This window comes from Hylobates moloch, unplaced genomic scaffold, assembly GCF_009828535.3.
Source record: "Hylobates moloch isolate HMO894 unplaced genomic scaffold, HMol_V3 SCAFFOLD_10, whole genome shotgun sequence".
Lineage (NCBI taxonomy): Eukaryota > Metazoa > Chordata > Mammalia > Primates > Hylobatidae > Hylobates > Hylobates moloch.
This window is the reverse complement of record NW_026652285.1, coordinates 100233863-100252669: the sequence shown is the minus strand read 5'-3', so window position 1 is coordinate 100252669 and position 18807 is coordinate 100233863. Positions and strand designations below refer to the sequence as shown.

The window sequence follows — 18807 nt, the reverse complement described above, 5'->3', positions numbered from 1 at the left end:
CCGGACCCTATTCTTATTTGTTACTTGGTTTTAGGATCAGGGTATGGGACTGCATCTTTCCAAATATCAACTCATTAAAAAAAAAATCTTCTCAGCTGGTCATGGTGGCTCACGCCTGTAATCTCAGCACTTTTGGAGGCTGAGGTGGGCGGATTGCCTAAGGGGTCAGGAGTTTGAGACCAGTTTGGCCAACATGGTGAAACTCCGTCTCTACTAAAAATACAAAAAAGTTAGCCTGATGTGGTGGTGTGCACCAGTAATCTCAGTTACTCGGGAGGCTAAGGCAGGGGAATTGCTTGAACCAGGGAGGTGGAGGTTGCAGTGAGCTGAGATTGCACCACTGCACTCCAGCCTAGGCGACAGAGTGACAATCCGTCTCAAAAAAACAAAAAAAAAACAACAAAAAAACTTCTCAAGGACAGGCATGGTGGCTCACGCCTGTAATCCCAGCACTTTGGGAGGCCGAGGCAGGTGGATCACTGGAGGCCAGGAGTTGGAGACCAGCCTGGCTAAAATGGCGCAACACAGTCTCTACTAAAAATATAAAAATTAGCAGGGTATGGTGGCTCAGGCCTGTAATCCCAGCTACACCAGAGGCTGAGGCAAAGAATTGCTTGAACCGGGGAGGTGGAGGTTTCAGTGAGCTGAGATCATGCAACTGCATTCCAGCCTGAGTGACAGAGGAAGACTCTGTCTGGAAAAAAAAAAAAAGTATTCTAGTTGACTTGATAATTATGACTTTGAGCCAGGGACTGATTATGCAACAATATGACACAATTAGTTTAATATATGAATTTAATCCAATCTGTGAAAAGCATTTTTCTTTTCCTAAAGGGCCATTATATTATAGCAAATAATGTCTATCTCTTGCAAAGGAGCTTCCTTCTGTAGACTATCTGGCTCTTTTGATAAACATCCACAAATGGCCAAACATTTAAAAAGTATAGAGTTCAACAGTCTGTCTGATTAAGCAATACCAACCTGACATTACTGATCTCCATTCAATAATTTCAAGTCAACAGGGGATTGCCTCATGTGCATTGCTCGGGTCAGGGAGAGAAATAGGGGAGGGTGGATTCTTGTTCTTTGACAGGGTAAACTGTGGATAATCTGGAAACCTATACTTTGGGAGCAAAATATATGGTTCTAAACGATCTCTCCTCCTCTTTCTCAAGTTTCCCCAAAAGAACTTGAGAATTCTCTTCATGTTCCTGAAAAAAACTGCGTTAAGGAGGAGAGGAGCAGGAATCAGAAGATGGTTCCAATTCCTTCTCTGGTCCAATTTCCTAGCAATCAAATGATCTTTGAGGTTGTTCCATTGTCTTTTTGAACCGTTGTTCCTTCCCTAGTAAAATGGAGTGAAGATCATTTTAATGACTTGCTTACTTCACAAATTTTTGTGGGGCTCAAAAGAGATGGTGTGGATGCCAGTCTCTAAATGGGCAAACTGCAGCTCATCTAGAACCTCACCTGCAATAAACACCAGCCCCCTTACAAGAGCCCCAAAGCCTCAGCTGAAGAGACAACTGTTTACACACAACACAGCTTGCTTGCTTCCTCTAATTGGCTGCCTGAGTTCTAACCTATGTTTTAAATTTGTTTTAAGACACAGATTGTATTCGGTCACATGAAAATGCCTTAAATAGGCAATCTATAATTAGCTCTGGCTGAGCCTCATCTCCCAAAGTCACTACTGTTGTCGTCATCTTTTTTCTTTCTTCTTTAATGAACTCTTCCCTTTTTTTGTCCCAGAACAAGCTTCTCGCTTACATGCCCTTTACAAAGAAAATTTCCCTGGCTGGCTGCCATCAGTTTCTCTGCCCACTGCCATTTTAAGCAATTTTTAGGAGTGTCCCGTCTCTTCTCAAACAAAGGCAGATGGCAAAACTTGCTGGTTTACTTTTAAAGAAAACTTGACCCAGACTGTTACAAGCTAAGAAGAGGCTTTGTGAAGTCACATGGCCTGGGTTTACCCATCACCCCCTGATAAGCACTCACAGCTGATTCCTGTGCAAACCCTAGCATCTCACACTGGTTTCATATGGGCCATAGGAAGCACCTTCCAAAGTCTGATGTGTTCTTCAACATCTATTCCCATGGCAGATGACCCATTTTGACCCAAAGGGCCCCAGAGTTCTCTTTTGGCTCCTGCTAGCTCTGCAAAGCCGCAGCACTGCTTTTTCTGTAGGCAATTAATACTAATGCTAATTCAACAGGAAGTGGTATGGGGGTACAAGAGGCAGGGTGTCTTCCTGTTGCCCAGTTATTTACAAAAAGGCAGATCTTCTCTCCAATACTTCAAACGTTCCCCACAGGACTAACTTGTGCTCCTTTACAGGTAATGAGCTAATAAATTATTTCGGATCTCAAAGCTGTATAACAACTGAATTTGTTCAAAAGCCAAAAAAGTTGTAGAAATACAGTCTATACTGGCTGGTGCAGTTGCTCACGCCTGTAATCCCAACACTTTGGGAGGCCGAAGCAGGTGGATCACTTGAGGTCAGGAGCCCGAGACCAAACTGGCCAACATGATGGAAGCCCATCTCTACTAAAAATACAAAAATTAGCTGGGTGGCCGGGCGTGGTGGCTCAAGCCTGTAATCCCAGCACTTTGGGAGGCTGAGGCGGGCGGATCATGAGGTCAGGAGATCAAGACCATCCTGGCTAACAGGGTGAAACCCCATCTCTCTTAAAAATTAAAAAAAAAAAAAATTAGCCAGGTGTGGTGGCGGGCACCTGTAGTCCCAGCTACTAGGAAGGCTGAGGCAGGAGAATGGTGTGAACCTGGGAGGCGGAGCTTGCAGTGAACCGAGATCGCGCCACTGCACTCCAGCCTGGGTGACAGAGTGAGACTCTGTCTCAAAAAAAAAAAAAAAAAAAATTAGCTGGCTGTGGTGGCACATGCCTGTAATCCCAGCTACTGGGGAGGCTGAGGCGGGAGAATCTCTTGAACCCAGGAGGTGGAGGCTGCAGTGAGCCGAGATTGCACCAATGCACTCCAGCCTGGGAGACAGAACCAGACTCCGTCTCAAAACAAACAAACAAACAAAAAAAACTTGTCTCTAAATCTCCTGGACTTAACCACTCTATCTTGCGTAGTGTTACTCTTGGTCCTCCTGGGCTGATCCTAATAGTTAGTGCTAAATACCTTGGATGTTGATCCAAGAATCTTGAACATGAGTTAACAACACCTATGTACACCCACCCAACAAATTGGTTTAATTCACTGGCGGTTTACCAGATTCTTTTCATACTTGGCTATGAGATTCTGTAATTGTCATGTGTACAAACAGACCAAACTAACTCAGCAGTGAAACAGGTTCTTAGGTAAAGTACTCAGGAGTCCTATTCCAGGTTGTAAATCAGGCTAAGCTACAGTAAATGAAATACTTGGGAAAATAGCAGCTACACCTGCCAAGTGAGACTGAAGGGGAAGAGACAGAAGGGAAAGAAACAGCCTCTGCTCTGAGGTTCTCATACAGAAAGGCCAGCACTTCTCTTCCTGGCAGGCCCAGGGATGACCATTTCTCTGCGCCCCTATGCCCACGACTCGGCCAAGAGCCCACAACAGTAACAATCTCGCTTTGACTTTTAGAAAAAAAATTTCCCCCAGATTCTTTCACTCCGTCCACACTCCAACCCCGCAGGGATCACGATCCCATTTTCTGGATAAACAGGGCAATGGAGAAGAGCCTAAACTATGAGAACTGTCAGTCTTCGCCGCCCACGTCCACACGGATCAGCCTGAAACCCCAATACCAATTTTTTTTCAACTCCCACATGTTCCTGAGAGGAACCAGATCAGGGCCCCCGGCTGGCATGAAAACGAGAGGGAAAGGAGGGGGTGCTGCTGGGGACTGATGGATGAACCCATCCTTGGGTGAAGGGAGCGTCCAGCTTGGCCTTGAGGTCAGGAGGTGACAAAGGCACACTCCTGAGACCTGGCCTTCTACTCTGGGCAAGAAAGGGCTTTTCGCCCATCAGAAAGCCCAGAAGATGCCCACCTGTGTCCACGAAGAACCCGGCTCAAGCACCCAAAGAAGTCAAGAAGGAGCCCCGCTCCCACCAGGGCATAAGTGGGGTGTTCCTCAGTGAGTCAGGGGGCACCCTGCCTCTGGACAGTGGGGGTTCCGCCCAGCCCAAGGGGCCGTCCCCCGAGACCTGTCACCCGGCCCTCGAGGGGCTCCCTCCCCGCCAGTGCTGAGGACGCGCGCAGCCTACCTGGAGCTCGCCCTCGGTGCGGTGCAGTCCCAGGCGCCGCAGCCCCACCGCCAGGTCGTTGACACACAGGCCGCCGTCCCGGTTGACGTCGAGCGTCTGAAAGAGCCTCCACAGGCGCAGCCGGTGGTCCGGGCCCCCGCAGATAGCGCCGCCGCAGGGGTCTCCTACGGACGCCGGCGACGAGGCAGACGAAGAGGCGGCGGCGGCGGCGGCGTCCGGCGGCGAGGAGGCCACACAGCGGCACAACACACTGCTCACCATCGGGCGCGAGGCAGGGGCTCCGGGCGCGGGCGGGAGCGGGGGCGGCGGGCCGGCGGGGACCGCGCGGGAGGCAAGCCAGGCGTTCTGGAACTGGGAGCGCGGGCTCCGAGACGCCGGCAAGCTGGCGGGAGGGGCGGCTTCCGGGAGCCCCGCCCCTCCGCGCCCCGCCCTGCCGGCCACGCCCCCGGGCTCACCGAAGGCCAGTCACAGGCTCGGATGGAGAGCCGGGAGGGGCGGAGCCTATCTAAGGACAGCCCACACTGCCACGGACTACCCGGATCAATGGGGTGGGCGGGGTCACCCGGCTCCGCCTGGGGCCGATTCAAACTGAGGGAGGCGGGGATTGGCTGAGCCGGGGGGGGGCGGTGCCAAGAGAGAGAAAATCACGCAGCGATAGGTAGGAGTCATGTGATTGGCAGGCGGAAGACCCTGTGTCCAGTTTCCATTGATGAACTAATTCTGTTTAGACTGCGGGATCTTAAGGATGGGAGGAGCGGTAGTGTACGGAGAGATCGTAGCCTCCGGTGGGAAATAGGATTTGTGTGAGAGCATTTGTGAACTGCAGTTGCGAGGCACAGTTTGTGCCGGTGGGAGGAATTAAAAATTAATTGACCCATGGCTCACGGCCGAAAGCACTAAGTATCCTCAGGAAGCAGGGTTTTGGTAATCTAACTCCCTAAGCCGCCAATAAAATAGCTGAATTTAACGGCTTAGTAGTCGTAATACTGATAATTGAACGACAGAATGATTTTCCAATGGAAGTGAATAAAGGTTAGGTGGGCGGGGCGCTCTGGGCGACGGACACAATTTTAGACCAATGATCAGGTGAATACAGTAAGTAGGCGTGCTCTTTAGCTGAGCGACAGATCGAAAGAACCAGTGATCGACGTGATATTTGAGCAGCTACCAACCGGGAAGGCGGGTTCTACGGGAGAAGCGCTGGGAGGCGGGAAGAGGGGAAGTGGGCGGATCTCCGCACACCTCGGCGGAAGAGGCAGATTCAGGAAGCCATTACGCTGCTGGCTGGTAGCGGCCGGGCCGGTCGGGGCTGGGCCCTACGCACTTTGCGTAGCGAGGGGGGTTACCAAAGGCCTAGTGCTTGGCCTCGAGCAAGCCTGGCCTATCCCCTGTAGGGGGTGGGTGAGGGGCGAGGCTGAGGAAGAAGAGAAGGGGAATTGGGGCGCTTGAGGGGATTATAATTTCTTTAAAAAGAGGGGAGGGGAGAGGCCATGGCCGTCCCAGCCAAGAAGAGGAAGATGAACTTCTCGGAGCGGGAGGTGGAGATCATCGTGGAGGAGCTGGAGCTGAAGAAGCACCTGCTGGTGAACCACTTCAACGCCGGGGTCCCCCTGGCCGCCAAGAGCGCGGCCTGGCACGGCATCCTGAGAAGGGTCAATGCCGTGGCCACCTGCCGCAGGGAGCTGCCTGAGGTCAAGAAGAAGTGGTCTGACCTCAAGACCGAGGTCCGTCGCAAGGTTGCCCAGGTCCGGGCCGCCGTGGAGGGTGGTGAGGCGCCGGGGCCCACTGAGGAGGACGGAGCTGGGGGGCCTGGAACAGGCGGTGGCAGCGGCGGCGGTGGCCCAGCTGTAGCCCCAGTGCTGCTGACCCCCATGCAACAACGCATCTGCAACCTGCTGGGCGAGGCCACCATCATCAGCCTGCCCAGCACTACAGAGATCCACCCTGTGGCCCTCGGACCCTCGGCCACCGCAGCCGCAGCCACGGTCACCCTGACACAGAGTGAGTGACCGCTCCTGCCCAGGCGGCGTGCATAAGTGGGAAGGGCCAGCAAGCTCTGGGGTGGCCTGGGGAAGGTTGGCTGCCAAGGGTCAGAGGTCAGATGGGGGTCTTGGAAGACCATGAGGCCTTCCAAGAGCAGCACCCAGACAGAAGTGATCTTGCCCTCTTTGGGACTTCCTCAGCACGTAGGCTGGACTTCTGACGTGCTGGATAGCTCGCCACTGAGCATTGCCACCATGTTTGTCCATGACTTACCTCCACTTGCCGAACTGGGTGGTCCTTGAAGACAAGAGACCGTGTCTGTATCCCCACAGGACTTTTCACAGGGCCCGGCTTGTAGTAGACAGCGAGGCCATATTTGTTGAAAAAATTGATGGGAATAATACTGCCCAAGTGAGACAACGATTCTGGATTCTGTTTTCAGTGCGGGGGATCTTTCATCAGGTGCTGTTGGGGAGCCTCATGGTTCCTGGTGTTACTCCATTTATTCATTCATTCATTCATCAAACATTAGCACTTATTCTGTACCAAACCCTGTGCTGGCCACTGGGACTACCAAGTTGTCTAAAATACAGGCCAGTTATGTTCTAGTAGGACAGAGATGACACATATAGGAATAGCTTCACCAATCAGTTGGGAAAACCTAAGGACCCGGAAGAGGAAGGGGGCTTCTTGGTGGCATGGGGACACATCGCTGACATTGGCGTTGAAGGGTGGAGGAGCTTGACCTCTCCCACATGCGTGGAGGCCCAAACAGCCCAGCCAGGATCCTTCCCAAGGTTCTCAGGAATGACAATAGAACTAACTTTGGTTGGATTTTTTAGTTCAGAGAAGAGTTTGTGCCCTGTTACCTCTGCTCGTTGTGATGACTGTGAGCTGGATCATTCAGTGATTCTCAGTGGGAGTTGGGGGAATTGGGTGGATGTGTGAGTGTCATCCCCTTGCAATGCGTGTTTCTCAAGAGTACACTGGGGTGGGTTAAGGGGGACAAACACGAGTCTAAGTCAGGTGCTGCTCTGGAACAGGAAGGATGTTTAAGTATCACATTGACCCAGATGATGACGGACAGGGAGACATTGACTGGGTACTTTAGCTACTGCTGCCCCATTTCCACCTCCTTTTCTGCTTCGCCACAGGGGCCTAGGAAGTCAAGTCAAGAAAGCATCAAAGGGCCAGGCACGGTGGCTCACTCCTGTAATCCCAGCACTTTGGGAGGCTGAGGTGGGCAGATCACTGGAGGTCAGGAGTTCAAGACGAGCCTGGCCAATATGGTGAAACCCTGTCTCTACTAAAAATACAAAAATTACCCAGACTTGGAGGTGGGCGCCTGTAGTTACAGCTACTCGGGAGGCTGAGGCACGAGAATCACTTGAACCTGGGAGGCAGAGGTTGCAGTGAGTCGAGATCGTGCCACTGAACTCCAACCTGGGTGACAGGGCAAGAGAGCAAAACTCTGTCTCAAAAAAAAAAAAAAAAGCAGAAAGCATCAAAAGAGGTAGGAATAATGTGGCTGCAAAGAGCGTGTGTAGAGTCCCACCCAAGATGCCTGCTGCACGGTACCACAGAGAGCATGTGACCCAGCCTCTGGGGTGCCTTTCTTTCTTTCTTTTCTTTCTTTCTTTTTTTTATGAGACGGAGTTTTGCTCTTGTTGCCCAGGCTGGAGTGCAATGGCACGATCTCAGCTCACTGCAACCTCCGCCCCCCAAGTTCAAGTGATTCTCCTGCCTCAGCCTCCCAAGTAGCTGGGATTACAGGCATGCGCCACCACACCCGGCTAATTTTGTATTTTTAATAGAGACGGGGTTTCTTCATGTTGGTCAGGCTGGTCTTGAACTCCTGACCTCAGGTGATCCATCCACCTCAGCCTCCCAAAGTGCTGGGATTACAAGTGTGAGCCACTGCGCCCGGCAGGGGGTGCCTTTCTTAGCTACGAGCAGCCCAGCGTGGAGGTCAGGAGTACATCGGGCTCTGCTGTTGGGGAGACCTGGGTTTGCCTCTTGGCTCTGCTGAATGAGCTCTGTGACCTTAGCAAGTCATTCTACATTTCTCAGTCTGTTTCCTCATGTCTGAAAAATGAAGATGACAGCACCAACCTCTTGGTGTCATTTTGAGGATTTGTTGAGCTAATGAGCCTGACATGTAGTAGTTGCTCTGGAAAAGTTTTGCTAGTATTATGATCAACATCTTTGCTTTTGCCAGATCCAGGGCTGGCCTTTTGATTACCAAGTAGATTAAGATTCTGATTTATATGTGAATAGCTATGCAGCCAGGGGAGGCCTGGATTCCCCTTTATGTCCCTCCAAGACAGGACTTTATGGCCTCCTCCCCACCCCATACAGCCAGCTTTATTCCTTCCAGAAAGTGACCTCCCTTGGCCTCTGTTCTTTCTACCCTGCAGTCCCCACAGAGACCACCTATCACACGCTGGAGGAGGGCGTGGTGGAGTACTGCACGGCTGAGGCGCCCCCACCTCTGCCACCGGAGGCCCCTGTGGACATGATGGCCCAGCATGCAGACACGTCGGTCAAGCCGCAAGCACTCAAGAGCCGCATTGCTCTCAACTCCGCCAAGCTGATACAGGAGCAGCGGGTCACCAACCTGCATGTGAAGGAGATCGCACAGCACCTGGAACAGCAGAACGACCTACTGCAGATGATCCGCCGCTCCCAGGAAGTGCAGGCCTGTGCCCAGGAGCGCCAGGCCCAGGCCATGGAGGGCACACAGGCTGCCCTGAGCGTCCTCATCCAGGTCCTCCGGCCTATGATCAAAGATTTCCGCCGCTACCTGCAGAGCAACACAGCTAACCCGGCCCCCGCCTCTGACCCTGGGCAGGTAGCCCAGAATGGGCAGCCAGACAGTATCATCCAGTGAGGGCAGGGGTCAGGCCAGCCTTCTGCCGGGATGGGATGAAAACTCCATGGTCTTGTAAGTGGGTCCTGTGATTGGCCTTGGCCTTAGACCAGCCATGTGCACAGCTCCCTCTTTAATAAACGCTTAGGGGTTGCATTGTTTTGGAGAAGAGGAATTTGTTGGGCTCCTGGGACCCAAACTCTTACTCCCCCTACTTGAGCTGCCTTGCTAAGATCCAGAAGATTGGTTAGCTGGGGGTCACTTTTGCATGTGATGGGACACGTGTTGTCATGACCCCGGGCTTGTGACATGACCCAGCCTTGGTCTTGGACAACTGTAAGGAACAACACAACGGGCTGTCACTGGGGGCCGTCGCCCAGCCTGGGTCTCTACTGAGCTGCCCTACCCCAGGTGCCGTCCTTTCGAGTATGGTAATGTCACTGGTGCTGGCAGTTGAGCAATAATATCTTCCTCCCTTGGGAGGCAGTGTGACTGAGCCTGAGGAGGACACCCCACCCTTTTCTCCTTCTCACTGTGCCTCAGTTCTCAGGGGACTCCAATGACTGTTTTGCTCTCCCCCAACCCCACCCCAGGCACAGCGCAGGCCCTTGTTAGGTAGTGCGCTGGGACGCCTCTGTAATACATGCAGTGTGCAGCCAGTCTGGCTCAGGAATGCTGTGTATGGTGGGGACGGTTTGGCCACTCTCTGGTTTTCAACAGCATCTCTGGGCAGCCCTTTGGTGGTTTGTCCCTAGAGCTTTTGACTCAGGTCAAGCTTTGGATGCTGTAAATTTTCGAGAAAGCCCACTAGTGTGGAAGCTTGCTGCCCCACTGCAGTGGGTCTGAGTGGCCTGGTGGCTTTGTGCGGAGGCTTGCTTCCAGCCAGTTGTATTTATTCTGTGTGTGAACCCCTCCTAGGAAGGCCTCCAGGAGGGCTGCCCTGTGGCCACACCCTTCCTCCTTTCTTCTCTGCTGACTCCACATTTCCAAAATTCAGTGCAAAAAAAGCCATTCTGAGCATCACATGCTGGACTCTTCCCCTGCCACACCGCTCAGTGCCTCCTGTTGTCTTGAGACTCCCTCTGAGTGGCTGAGTGAATCCAAAGCCATGATTGACCCTGAATGTAGGAGGAGGAAGAGGCGAAGCTGACCTAAGAAGTGGGACCCTGGCCGGGCGTGGTGGCTCAAGTCTGTAATCCCAGCACTTTGGGAGGCCGAGGCGGGTGGATCACAAGGTCAAGAGATCAAGACCATCCTGGCCAACATGGTGAAACCCCGTCTCTACTAAAAATACAAAAATTAGCTGGGCGTGGTGGCACATGCCTGTAGTCCCAGCTACCCGAGAGGCTGAGGCAGGAGAATCGCTTGAACCCAGGAGGCGGAGGTTGCAGTGAGCCGAGATTGCACTGCTGCACTCCAGCCTGGTGACAGAGCGAGACTCCGTCTCAAAAAAAAAAAAAACAAAGAAAAAAACGAATGGGACCCTTTGGATTCTATGCTCAGGGAAGAGCAGGCAGAGCCTTGGAGTGCTGAAGGAGGTGCTGTTCCCTGTTCCATCGTTACACTTTCTCTTCTGAGATGTCCGTAAGGATTTTACCCAGATGCCATTTGTCTGTTTCATTTTCAGACTCACCGTCAATTACCAAGGCCCTTGCATCTCCCGAGATCGTTTCCCAAGTTTGCCGATTTGCTGCCGGTGCCTCAGCCACATATGACCAATGGTTACAACTCAGGGCTCCAGACCTCAGCTAAAAAGTGAAGACGCCGCCCTCCTGGGCACGAACGTTTAGAATGCTCAGCTCCTCTATTGTGACCACAGGAAGGTGGCCCTGAAAATGCACCGAAGACAGTTGGGAGGTGACTGCTGTACTGTCAACCCCTCTGTGGAGGCATTCGTGCAGTGCCAGCTAAAAGGGAGGTGAAGGGGGATATTGGACCCAGCGAGGGAGGTGCTGGTAGAAGGAAAGCTCTTCTCAGTGTGGCTGGAGAAGAGCAGCCCAGCAGCTTGGGCACCTCCACTCTGTGTGGTCTGCTGGCCCCAGCAAGGTCACTGCAGGGACTTCCCGAGGATTTGGTTTGGTTTTTTTCTGGGGTTGGAAATCTGAGCCAATATTGTGTCTGTTCCATTTGGGTATGAAGAGGAAGTCTGGATCACTTAAACTGACTAGTTATTTCCAGGTCATAATTTTAAATTAAAGACATATCACTTTTTTATACGCACATCTCTGTGTCTTTATTGGTTATATATAGAAGAGAACCAGGGACTGGCAGACAATGGCCCACAAACTCAAATCGGGCTCACCACCTATTTTTATAAATAAAATTTTATTGGAACACAGCCATACCCATTCATTTATGAACCTATGGCTTTTTTTTTTTTTTTTTTTTTTTTTTTTTTGCACCACCAAAGCAAGAGTTCAGTAGTTACAGAGACATCTGGCCCACAAAGCCAAAGGTGTTTACTCTCTGGCCCATTTACAGTAGAAGTCAGTCTATTCCTGGTTTAAGGCAGTGTTTGGGACTCTTAGGAATTACCCGAGGCAGGCCAGGCATGGTGGCTCATCTCTGTAATCCCAGCATTTTGGGAGGCCAAGGCAGGCAGATCACGAGGTCAGGAGTTCGAGACCAGCCTGGCCAACATGGTGAAACCCCGTCTGTACTAAAAATACAAAAAAATTAGTTGGGTGTGGTGGCAGGCACCTGTAATCCCAGCTACTTGGGAGTCCGAGGCAGGAGAATCGCTTGAATCTGGGAGGCTGAGGTTGCAGTGAGCCGAGATCACGCCATTGCACTCCAGCCTGGGCAACAAGAAACTCTGTCTCAAAAAAAAAGACAGGGTCTTGGCCAGTTGGCAGTGGCTCATGCCTGTAATCCCAGCACTTTGGGAGGCCAAGGTGAGTGGATCACCTGAGCTCAGAAGTTTGAGACCAGCCTGACCAACATGGAGAAACTCTGTCTCTACTAAAAATGCAAAAATTAGCTGAGTGTGGTGCCACATGCCTGTAATCCCAGCTATTGGGTAGGCTGAGGCGGGAGAATTGCTTGAACCCGGGAGGCTGAGATCGCACCACTGCACTCCAGCCTGGGCAACAACAATGAAACTCTGTCTCAAAAAACAGACATGGTTTCACTCTGTCACCTGGGCTGGAGTGCAGTGGCAGGATCACAACTCACTGTAGCCTTGACCTCTTGGGCTCAATTGATCCTCCCACCTCAGCCTCTCGAGTAGCTGGGACTACAGGCATGCACCACCACACTCAGCTAATTTTTTTTTTTTTTTTGTAGAGATGGAGTTTCACCATGTTGCCCAAGCTGGTCTCCAAATCTTGGGCTCAAGCGTTCCCCCTGCCTCTGCCTGCCAAAGTGTTGGGATTACAGCCATGAGCCACTACTCCAAGCCGGTTAAGAACCTTGGCTCAGAGACTGGAAGACTTAAACTCAGCTGGAATCCGGATCCTGCACCACGGATGACTGCTTCTCTGGAGTTTCTTTTTTCTTTTTTTTTTTTTTTTTTGAGACAGAGTCTCGCTCTGTCGCCCAAGCTGGAGTGCAGTGGCGCAATCTCGGCTCACTGCAAGCTCCGCCTCCTGGGTTCACGCCATTCTCCTTCCTCAGCCTCTCCGAGTAGCTGGGACTACAGGCGCCCGCCACCACGCCCGGCTAATTTTTTGTATTTTTAGTAGGGACAGGGTTTCACCGTGGTCTCGATCTCCTGACCTCGTGTTCCGCCCGCCTTGGCCTCCCAAAGTGCTGGGATTACAAGCGTGAGCCACCGTGCCCGGCCACTTCTCTGGAGTTTCTGCTGAACAGCTGGGAAGTCCTGCCAAGCAGGGATACTCCTTTTTTTTTTTTTTTTTGACAGAGTTTCACTCTTGTTGCCCAGGCTAGAGTGCAGCAATGGCACGATCTCGGCTCACCACAACCTCCGCCTCCTGAGTTCAAGCAATTCTCCTGCCTCAGCCTCCCAAGTAGCTGTGATTACAGGCATGCACTACCATACCTGGCTGATTTTTTTGTATTTTTAGTAGAGACGGGGTTTCTCCATGTTGGTCAGGCTAGTCTCGAACTCCTGACCTCAGGTGATCCATCTGCCCGGCCAGGGATACTCCTTTAAATAAGACTGGCCTTCCTTCTGGAGGGATCTCAGTATTCCTGGGCATAGCTATGACTCTCACCAGTACTTAGTAACCATAAAAACTAACAATTATTGGCCTGGCGTGGTGACTCACGCCTGTAATCCCAGCACTTTGGGAGGCCGAGGCAGGCGGATCACGAGATCAGGAGATCGAGACCGTCTTGGCTAACACGGTGAAACCCCGTCTCTACTAAAAATACAAAAAATTAGCCAAGCGTGGTTGCAGGCGGCTGTAGTCCCAGCTACTTGGGAGGCTGAGGCAGGAGAATCACTTGAAGCCAGGAGGCAGAGGTTGTAGTGAACCAAGATCACACCTCTGCACTCCAGCCTGGGCAACAAGAGCAAAACTCCGTCTCAAAAAAAAAAAAAAAAAAAAGGAACAGGTGTGGTGGCTCACATCTGTAATCCAAGGTGAGGAGGCCAAGATGGGAGGATCACTTGAGCCCAGGAGTTCAAGACCAGCCTGGGCAACATAGCAAGACCCTATCTTTACATATATGCAATATATATATTTAAATACAGGATGAGAATGGCGTGAACCCCGGAGGCGGAGCTTGCAGTGAGCCGAGATCCCGTCACTGTACTCCAACCTGGGCGACAGAGCGAGACTCTATCTCAAAAAAAAAAAAAAAAAAAATTTAAAAACTAACCATTATTGAACCCTTAGTCTATTGAGGCCTTATAAGCATTATCTCATTGACTCCTTGTAACAGCCCCAGGAAATAGGCACTAACATCGTTCTCTTTGCAGGTGAGGACATTGAGAATCAGGGCAGGTTTAACAATTTGCCTAAAGTCCCACAGCTATCTTATTACCCAGTGTAGCCCATGCTGTTAGCTACTGTTCTTAATGACTCTGACCTTGCTGCCAGTAAGATTTGAGGTTACCTACAGATGACTTGAGCCTGATCTGACTGGGAGGAGTGTCTAGATCAAACGAGGCCTAGAGGCAGCTTGTGTTAGTATTTTTTTTTTTTTTTTTTTTTTTTTTTTAGACAGAGTCGTGCTCTGTCGCCAGACTGGAGTGCTGTGGCACGATCTCGGCTCACTGCAACCTCTGATTCCCTGGTTCAAGCGATTCTTCTGCCTCAGCCTCCCAAACCTTTTATATTTTAAACCCTTTTGATAGCCTTTTGGAAAGGCATGCTTTGTAAACTGTATTTTAGGTGAGAGTACTTTCTTTTTTTGTTTATTTGTCTTGAGACAAGGTCTCACTCTGTTGCCTAGGCTGAAGTGCAGTGGCACATTCGCGGCTCACTGCAGCCTTGACCTCCTGGGCTCGAGAGATCTTTCCACCTCAGTCTCCCTAGAAGCTGGGACCATAGGAACACGTCACTATGCCCAGCTAATTTTTGTATTTTTTGTTGAGACTGGGTTTTGCCATGTCAGCCAGGGTAGTCTCGAATTCCTGGGCTCAAGTCATCTTCCTGCCTCGGCCTCCCAAAGTGCTGGGATTACAGTGTGAGCCATGGCATCCAGCCAGTTCTTTCTTCAGTAATGTTTGCCCAACAGATCCACAAGGCAGTGCTGGGAATAGCTCATGCTCAATAAATACAGCTGCTGTCATCATCATTACAGTGGCCGATAATCCGAAGTGGTAACTATCAAGTCTTGATGTCACAATGGGAGCTCTGTGGTTTGAATGGGATTACAAAGGATGTGACCCTGGAACTAGAAGGTGGCAGGGGCACAAAAAGCAGAGTGGGAAGGACTTAAGGCTGACTGGGGACGTGGGAGCCAAGGCCAGTACAGGGAAGAGGCCACCGCCAGGAGGCTGTGGCTGCAATTGCTCTGAAAGAGGCAGGTGTGCAAGTTGGAGACGGCTGAGCCGTCCCCTTACCTTAGTCCATGAAGACAACAGCCTACAGTGAAAGTAACAGTGAAGCCTGTAATCTCTTACTATGCTGGCGTAAGCAAGAGGAGAAAACGCCATTCCCCTTATGTTCCATTTTTGTCCCCACAGGACAGCACCAGGTAAGGGTGAGATGTATTACACAAGGGGGTGTCTTCTCACTGCTGAGGGAATCCTCAGGAAAAAAAGACTCCTGCTGTTTTATGGACTTGGTGGGGGTCAGAGTCGGACAAGAGAGAGAAGGGCTAGGAGTGGAAAATTACTGATAGTAAAGTGTGTTCAAGATTCCTTTCACTGGCTGGGCTTGTGTAATCCCAGCACTTTGGGAGGCCGAATCAGGAGGATCTCCTGAACCCAGGAGTTTGAGACCAGCCTGGGCAACATAGCAAAAACCTGTCTCTACCCAGAAAAAAAAAAAATAATAATAATAATAAAAAGAGGGAAATACAAAAATTAGGCCAGGCACAGTGGCTCACACCTGCAATCCCAGCACTTTGGGAGGCCAAGGAAGGTTGATCACTTGAGGCCAGGAGTTTGAGACCAGCCTGGCCAACATGGTGAACCCCGTCTCTACTAAAAATACAAAACTTAGCTGGGGGTGGTGGCAGGGGCCTATAATCCCAGCTACTCAGGAGGCTAAGGCAGGAGAATCACTTTAGCCCAGGAGGCAGAGGTTGCAGTGAGCTAAGATCACACCACTGCACTCCAGCCTGGGCAACACAGTGACACTCCATCTCCAAAAAAAAAAAAAAAGGAAAGAAAAGATTCCCCACACTCCACACTCCTGCCAGGAGGTGCTGGCAGAGGCACCTGGGCAAGGCTTCAGTTGAGAGCCCCTAATAGGGGCCACCGAATAGAGGCACCTGGGCTGGGTCTGCAGTATGTGTGAGGGCATGACTAGCTGGGGAGCTGACTCCATGACTGCAACTCACTGGTTGTGTCTCAAGTCTGGTGTGGGGAGGGCAGCTGCCCCCTCCTGCCACCCCACTGAGGCCTGCCAGGCTCAGCCTTTGTCATTGCTTCTGGTTGGGCCTGAGAGATCGCATGTAGGCTTGTGGCCAGGAGCCAGGCTCCTCACAAGTAAATGTGGGGGCTTCAGAGTCTGCCTGTCTCTAACTTCCTGACTGTGCTCTAGGATGGGATTATTTAATTTCTCTAAAAATCCTTCACTGATAAGGAGGATGGGTGAAGTTAACAAGCTGTTGCTCACAGAACACGGAACACAGTGGGGGACACACAGCAGGTGCTCAACACCGGTAGCTGCTTGCTTCAGTTGTCTTTGCTGTGTAACGAACCAACTTGAAACGTAGTGGCTGAAAACAATGATCATTTATTTGCTCATGATTTTGCAATTTGATCAGGTCCCAGAGGGAACAGCTTGTCCTTTTCTCAGTGGCAGCTGGACCTGCCCCACTGGGGTTGGGCCTCTACCCCTAAGACGGCTCACCCACATGCCTTGCTTGGAAACCTCCCTGAAGTGCCCTCCTGACCCTTGCAGAAATTCTAGACAAATCAGTCGAGGTTCTCAGAGGGTGCGAAAGAGTGCCTGCTGGGAGGAACTGGCAGGGACAAACCCAGGTCTTTTGGTTAGAGATGATGAACTAACTTCAGTATGGAGGTTTACAAAGGGGGATGTGGTTCTCAAAATGGTCTGTCCAGTGGCAGAGCCCTAGAGGCTGTGCCAGAATGTGCTGGTTCCCTGCCCCACCTCTTCCCCTGCCCAGCTCCTGGGTAGCCTCCAGGGCTCTGCTTATTTCCTCAAGAGGCATTTTTCCAGCTCCCACCGGTCCAGGCTAGCTCTCCCTGCTGCCCATGCCCATGGTCCCCTGGACGTCCTCTCTCTAACTCTCATGCTACCTGGAGTCGCTCCTTCCCTTCCCTTCCCTCCCCTCCTCCTTCCCTTCCCTTCCCCTCCCTTCCCCCCTCTTCCCCTTCCTCTCTCCCCTCCCCTCCCCTTCCCTTCCTCTTTGTCCCTCTCTCTCTCTTTCTTTTTAGAGACAGAGTCTCGCTCTGTCGCCCAGGCTGGAGTGCAGTGATGCGATCTCGGCTCACTGCAACCTCCACCTCAGCAATTCCTTCAAGTGATTCTCCTGCCTCAACTTCCCGAGTAGCTGGGATTACAGGCATGCGCCACCATGCACAGCTAATTTTGTATTTTTAGTAGAGACAGGGTTTTTCCATGTTGGTAAGGCTGATCTCGAACTCCCGACCTCAGGTGATCCGCCCACCTCAGCCTCCCAAAGTGCTGGGATTACAGACATAAGCCACCACGCCCAGCCTATTTTTTTTTTTAGACAAAGTCTCGCTCTGTCGCCCAGGCTGGAGTGCAGTGGCGCGATCTTGGCTCACTGCAACCTTCGCCTTCCCGGTTCAAGCGATTCTCCTGCTTCAGCCTCCTGAGTAGCTGGAATTACAGGCGCCCGCCACCATGCCTGGCTAATCTTTGTATTTTTAGTAGAGACGGGGGTTTCACCATGTTGGCCAGGCTGGTCTCGAACTCCTGACCTCAAGTGATCCACCCGCCTTGGCCTCCTAAAGTGTTGGGATTACAGGTATGAGCCACCGTGCCCGGCTGAGTTGCTTGTTTTCCTCACTGGTGGATCTTTGGCTCTGGGACCTTGTCTCTCTTGCTCCCTGCTGTAGTGGAACTCTGGGAGAGGCACTTTCATTCCCAGTTACCCAAGCTGGACACTTGGATGCCTTCCTTGGTCCCACCCACTGTGGGAGATGGGTGCTCCTCCTCCCCCACTCTCAAGTTCTCTCTCACCCATGATACCCACAGCAGCCTCCTTACTGGCCTCCCGCCTCCAGGCCCTGCTGAGGAGGGTCTTCAGAAGCAAATCTACCCATGCTGCGCCCTGTTCCATCCTTCAATTATGTCCGTTAACTCCCCGGATAAAGTATCAGCTCCTTAACGTGACCTGTTGCCACTTCCCTCCTTATACTCTGCATTCCAGTCACATCAAGAAAGTTTACTTCCTTAAAAATATTGGGCTCTTCCAGATTGTGCCACTGCATTCCAGCCTGGGCGACAGAGTGAGACTCCATCTCAAAAAAAAAAAAAAAAAAAAGGGCTCTTTTCCTTTGTTTGTTTGTTTGTTTGGAAACAGGGTCTTGCTCTGTTGCCCAGCCTTGAGTGCAGTATGGCAATCTCGGCTCACTGCAACTTCTGCCTCCCTGGAATCAGCGATTTTCCTGCCTCAGCCTCCTGAGTACCTGGGACTACAGGCGCATGCCACCATACCCATCTAATTTTTTGTATTTTTAGTAGAGATGAGGTTTGCCATGTTGGCCAGGCTGGTCTCAAACTCCTGACCTCAAGCCGTCTGCCCACCTCGACCTCCCAAAGTACTGGGATTACAGGTATGAGCCACTGCACCTGGCCCAGGCTCTTTTCCTAGCCTCCAAATCTTTGCCTTTGCTGTTCCTCTTACTCAGAACAACTTTCTTCCTCATTACTTTCGTAACTCCTATTCACCCCTCACATCCAGTGTAGATCTCATCACTTTCTATAGGGAACTTCACTGGGTCACACCCGGCCTGTATTTCCTCTCACATGTTTAGGCACACATGTAATCGTATGCATTCAATGTCTGTGTCCTGCTATAGGAGGGTTTCTCAATCCCAACACGATTAACATTTTGGGCTGGATATACTTTTTTTTTTTTTTTAATTGAGACGGAGTCTCGCTCTGTCACCCAGGCTGGAGTGCAGTGGCGCAATCTCGGCTCACTGCAAGCTCCAACTC

The 18807-nt window shown here is 51.4% G+C and overlaps 2 protein-coding genes across 5 annotated transcripts in view; one reads left to right on the top strand and one right to left on the bottom strand.

Annotated features, from left to right (window-relative positions):
- SLC25A25 (solute carrier family 25 member 25) overlaps positions 1–4569 on the bottom strand; it is a 48029-nt gene extending 43460 nt beyond the window's left edge. For both annotated transcript variants that reach the window (XM_032165233.2, XM_032165234.2), the window contains exon 1: positions 4222–4569. In XM_032165233.2, coding sequence (XP_032021124.1) covers positions 4222–4482 — 261 coding nt within the window. In that variant the 5' untranslated portion in view covers positions 4483–4569. The remainder of the gene's footprint in view (positions 1–4221) is intronic.
- Positions 4570–5492: 923 nt separating this feature from the next.
- On the top strand, positions 5493–11279 carry NAIF1 (nuclear apoptosis inducing factor 1). 3 transcript variants are annotated; one of them, XM_058446036.1, is made up of 3 exons: positions 5493–6222; positions 8622–9148; positions 10701–10838. In XM_058446036.1, the coding sequence occupies exons 1-2, from the start codon at positions 5712–5714 to the stop codon at positions 9092–9094; spliced, it is 984 nt and encodes a 327-aa protein (XP_058302019.1). In that variant the 5' UTR covers positions 5493–5711; the 3' UTR covers positions 9095–9148; positions 10701–10838. The 3 variants fall into 3 exon arrangements, with proteins under 3 accessions (XP_058302019.1, XP_058302017.1, XP_058302018.1); XM_058446034.1 differs by having other exon boundaries at positions 5531–6222; positions 8622–9055; positions 10701–11279; XM_058446035.1 differs by having other exon boundaries at positions 5531–6222; positions 8622–9090; positions 10701–11279.
- Positions 11280–18807: the final 7528 nt, after the last annotated feature.

Bases quoted from the DNA above. Each gene is read 5' to 3' on its own strand.
- NAIF1 (XM_058446034.1), top strand. From the start codon at position 5,712: ATGGCCGTCCCAGCCAAGAAGAGGAAGATGAACTTCTCGGAGCGGGAG. The intron at 6,223-8,621 runs GTGAGTGACCGC...TCTACCCTGCAG, and splicing joins CACGGTCACCCTGACACAGA to TCCCCACAGAGACCACCTAT. The intron at 9,056-10,700 runs GTAGCCCAGAAT...TTTCATTTTCAG, and splicing joins CCGCCTCTGACCCTGGGCAG to ACTCACCGTCAATTACCAAG.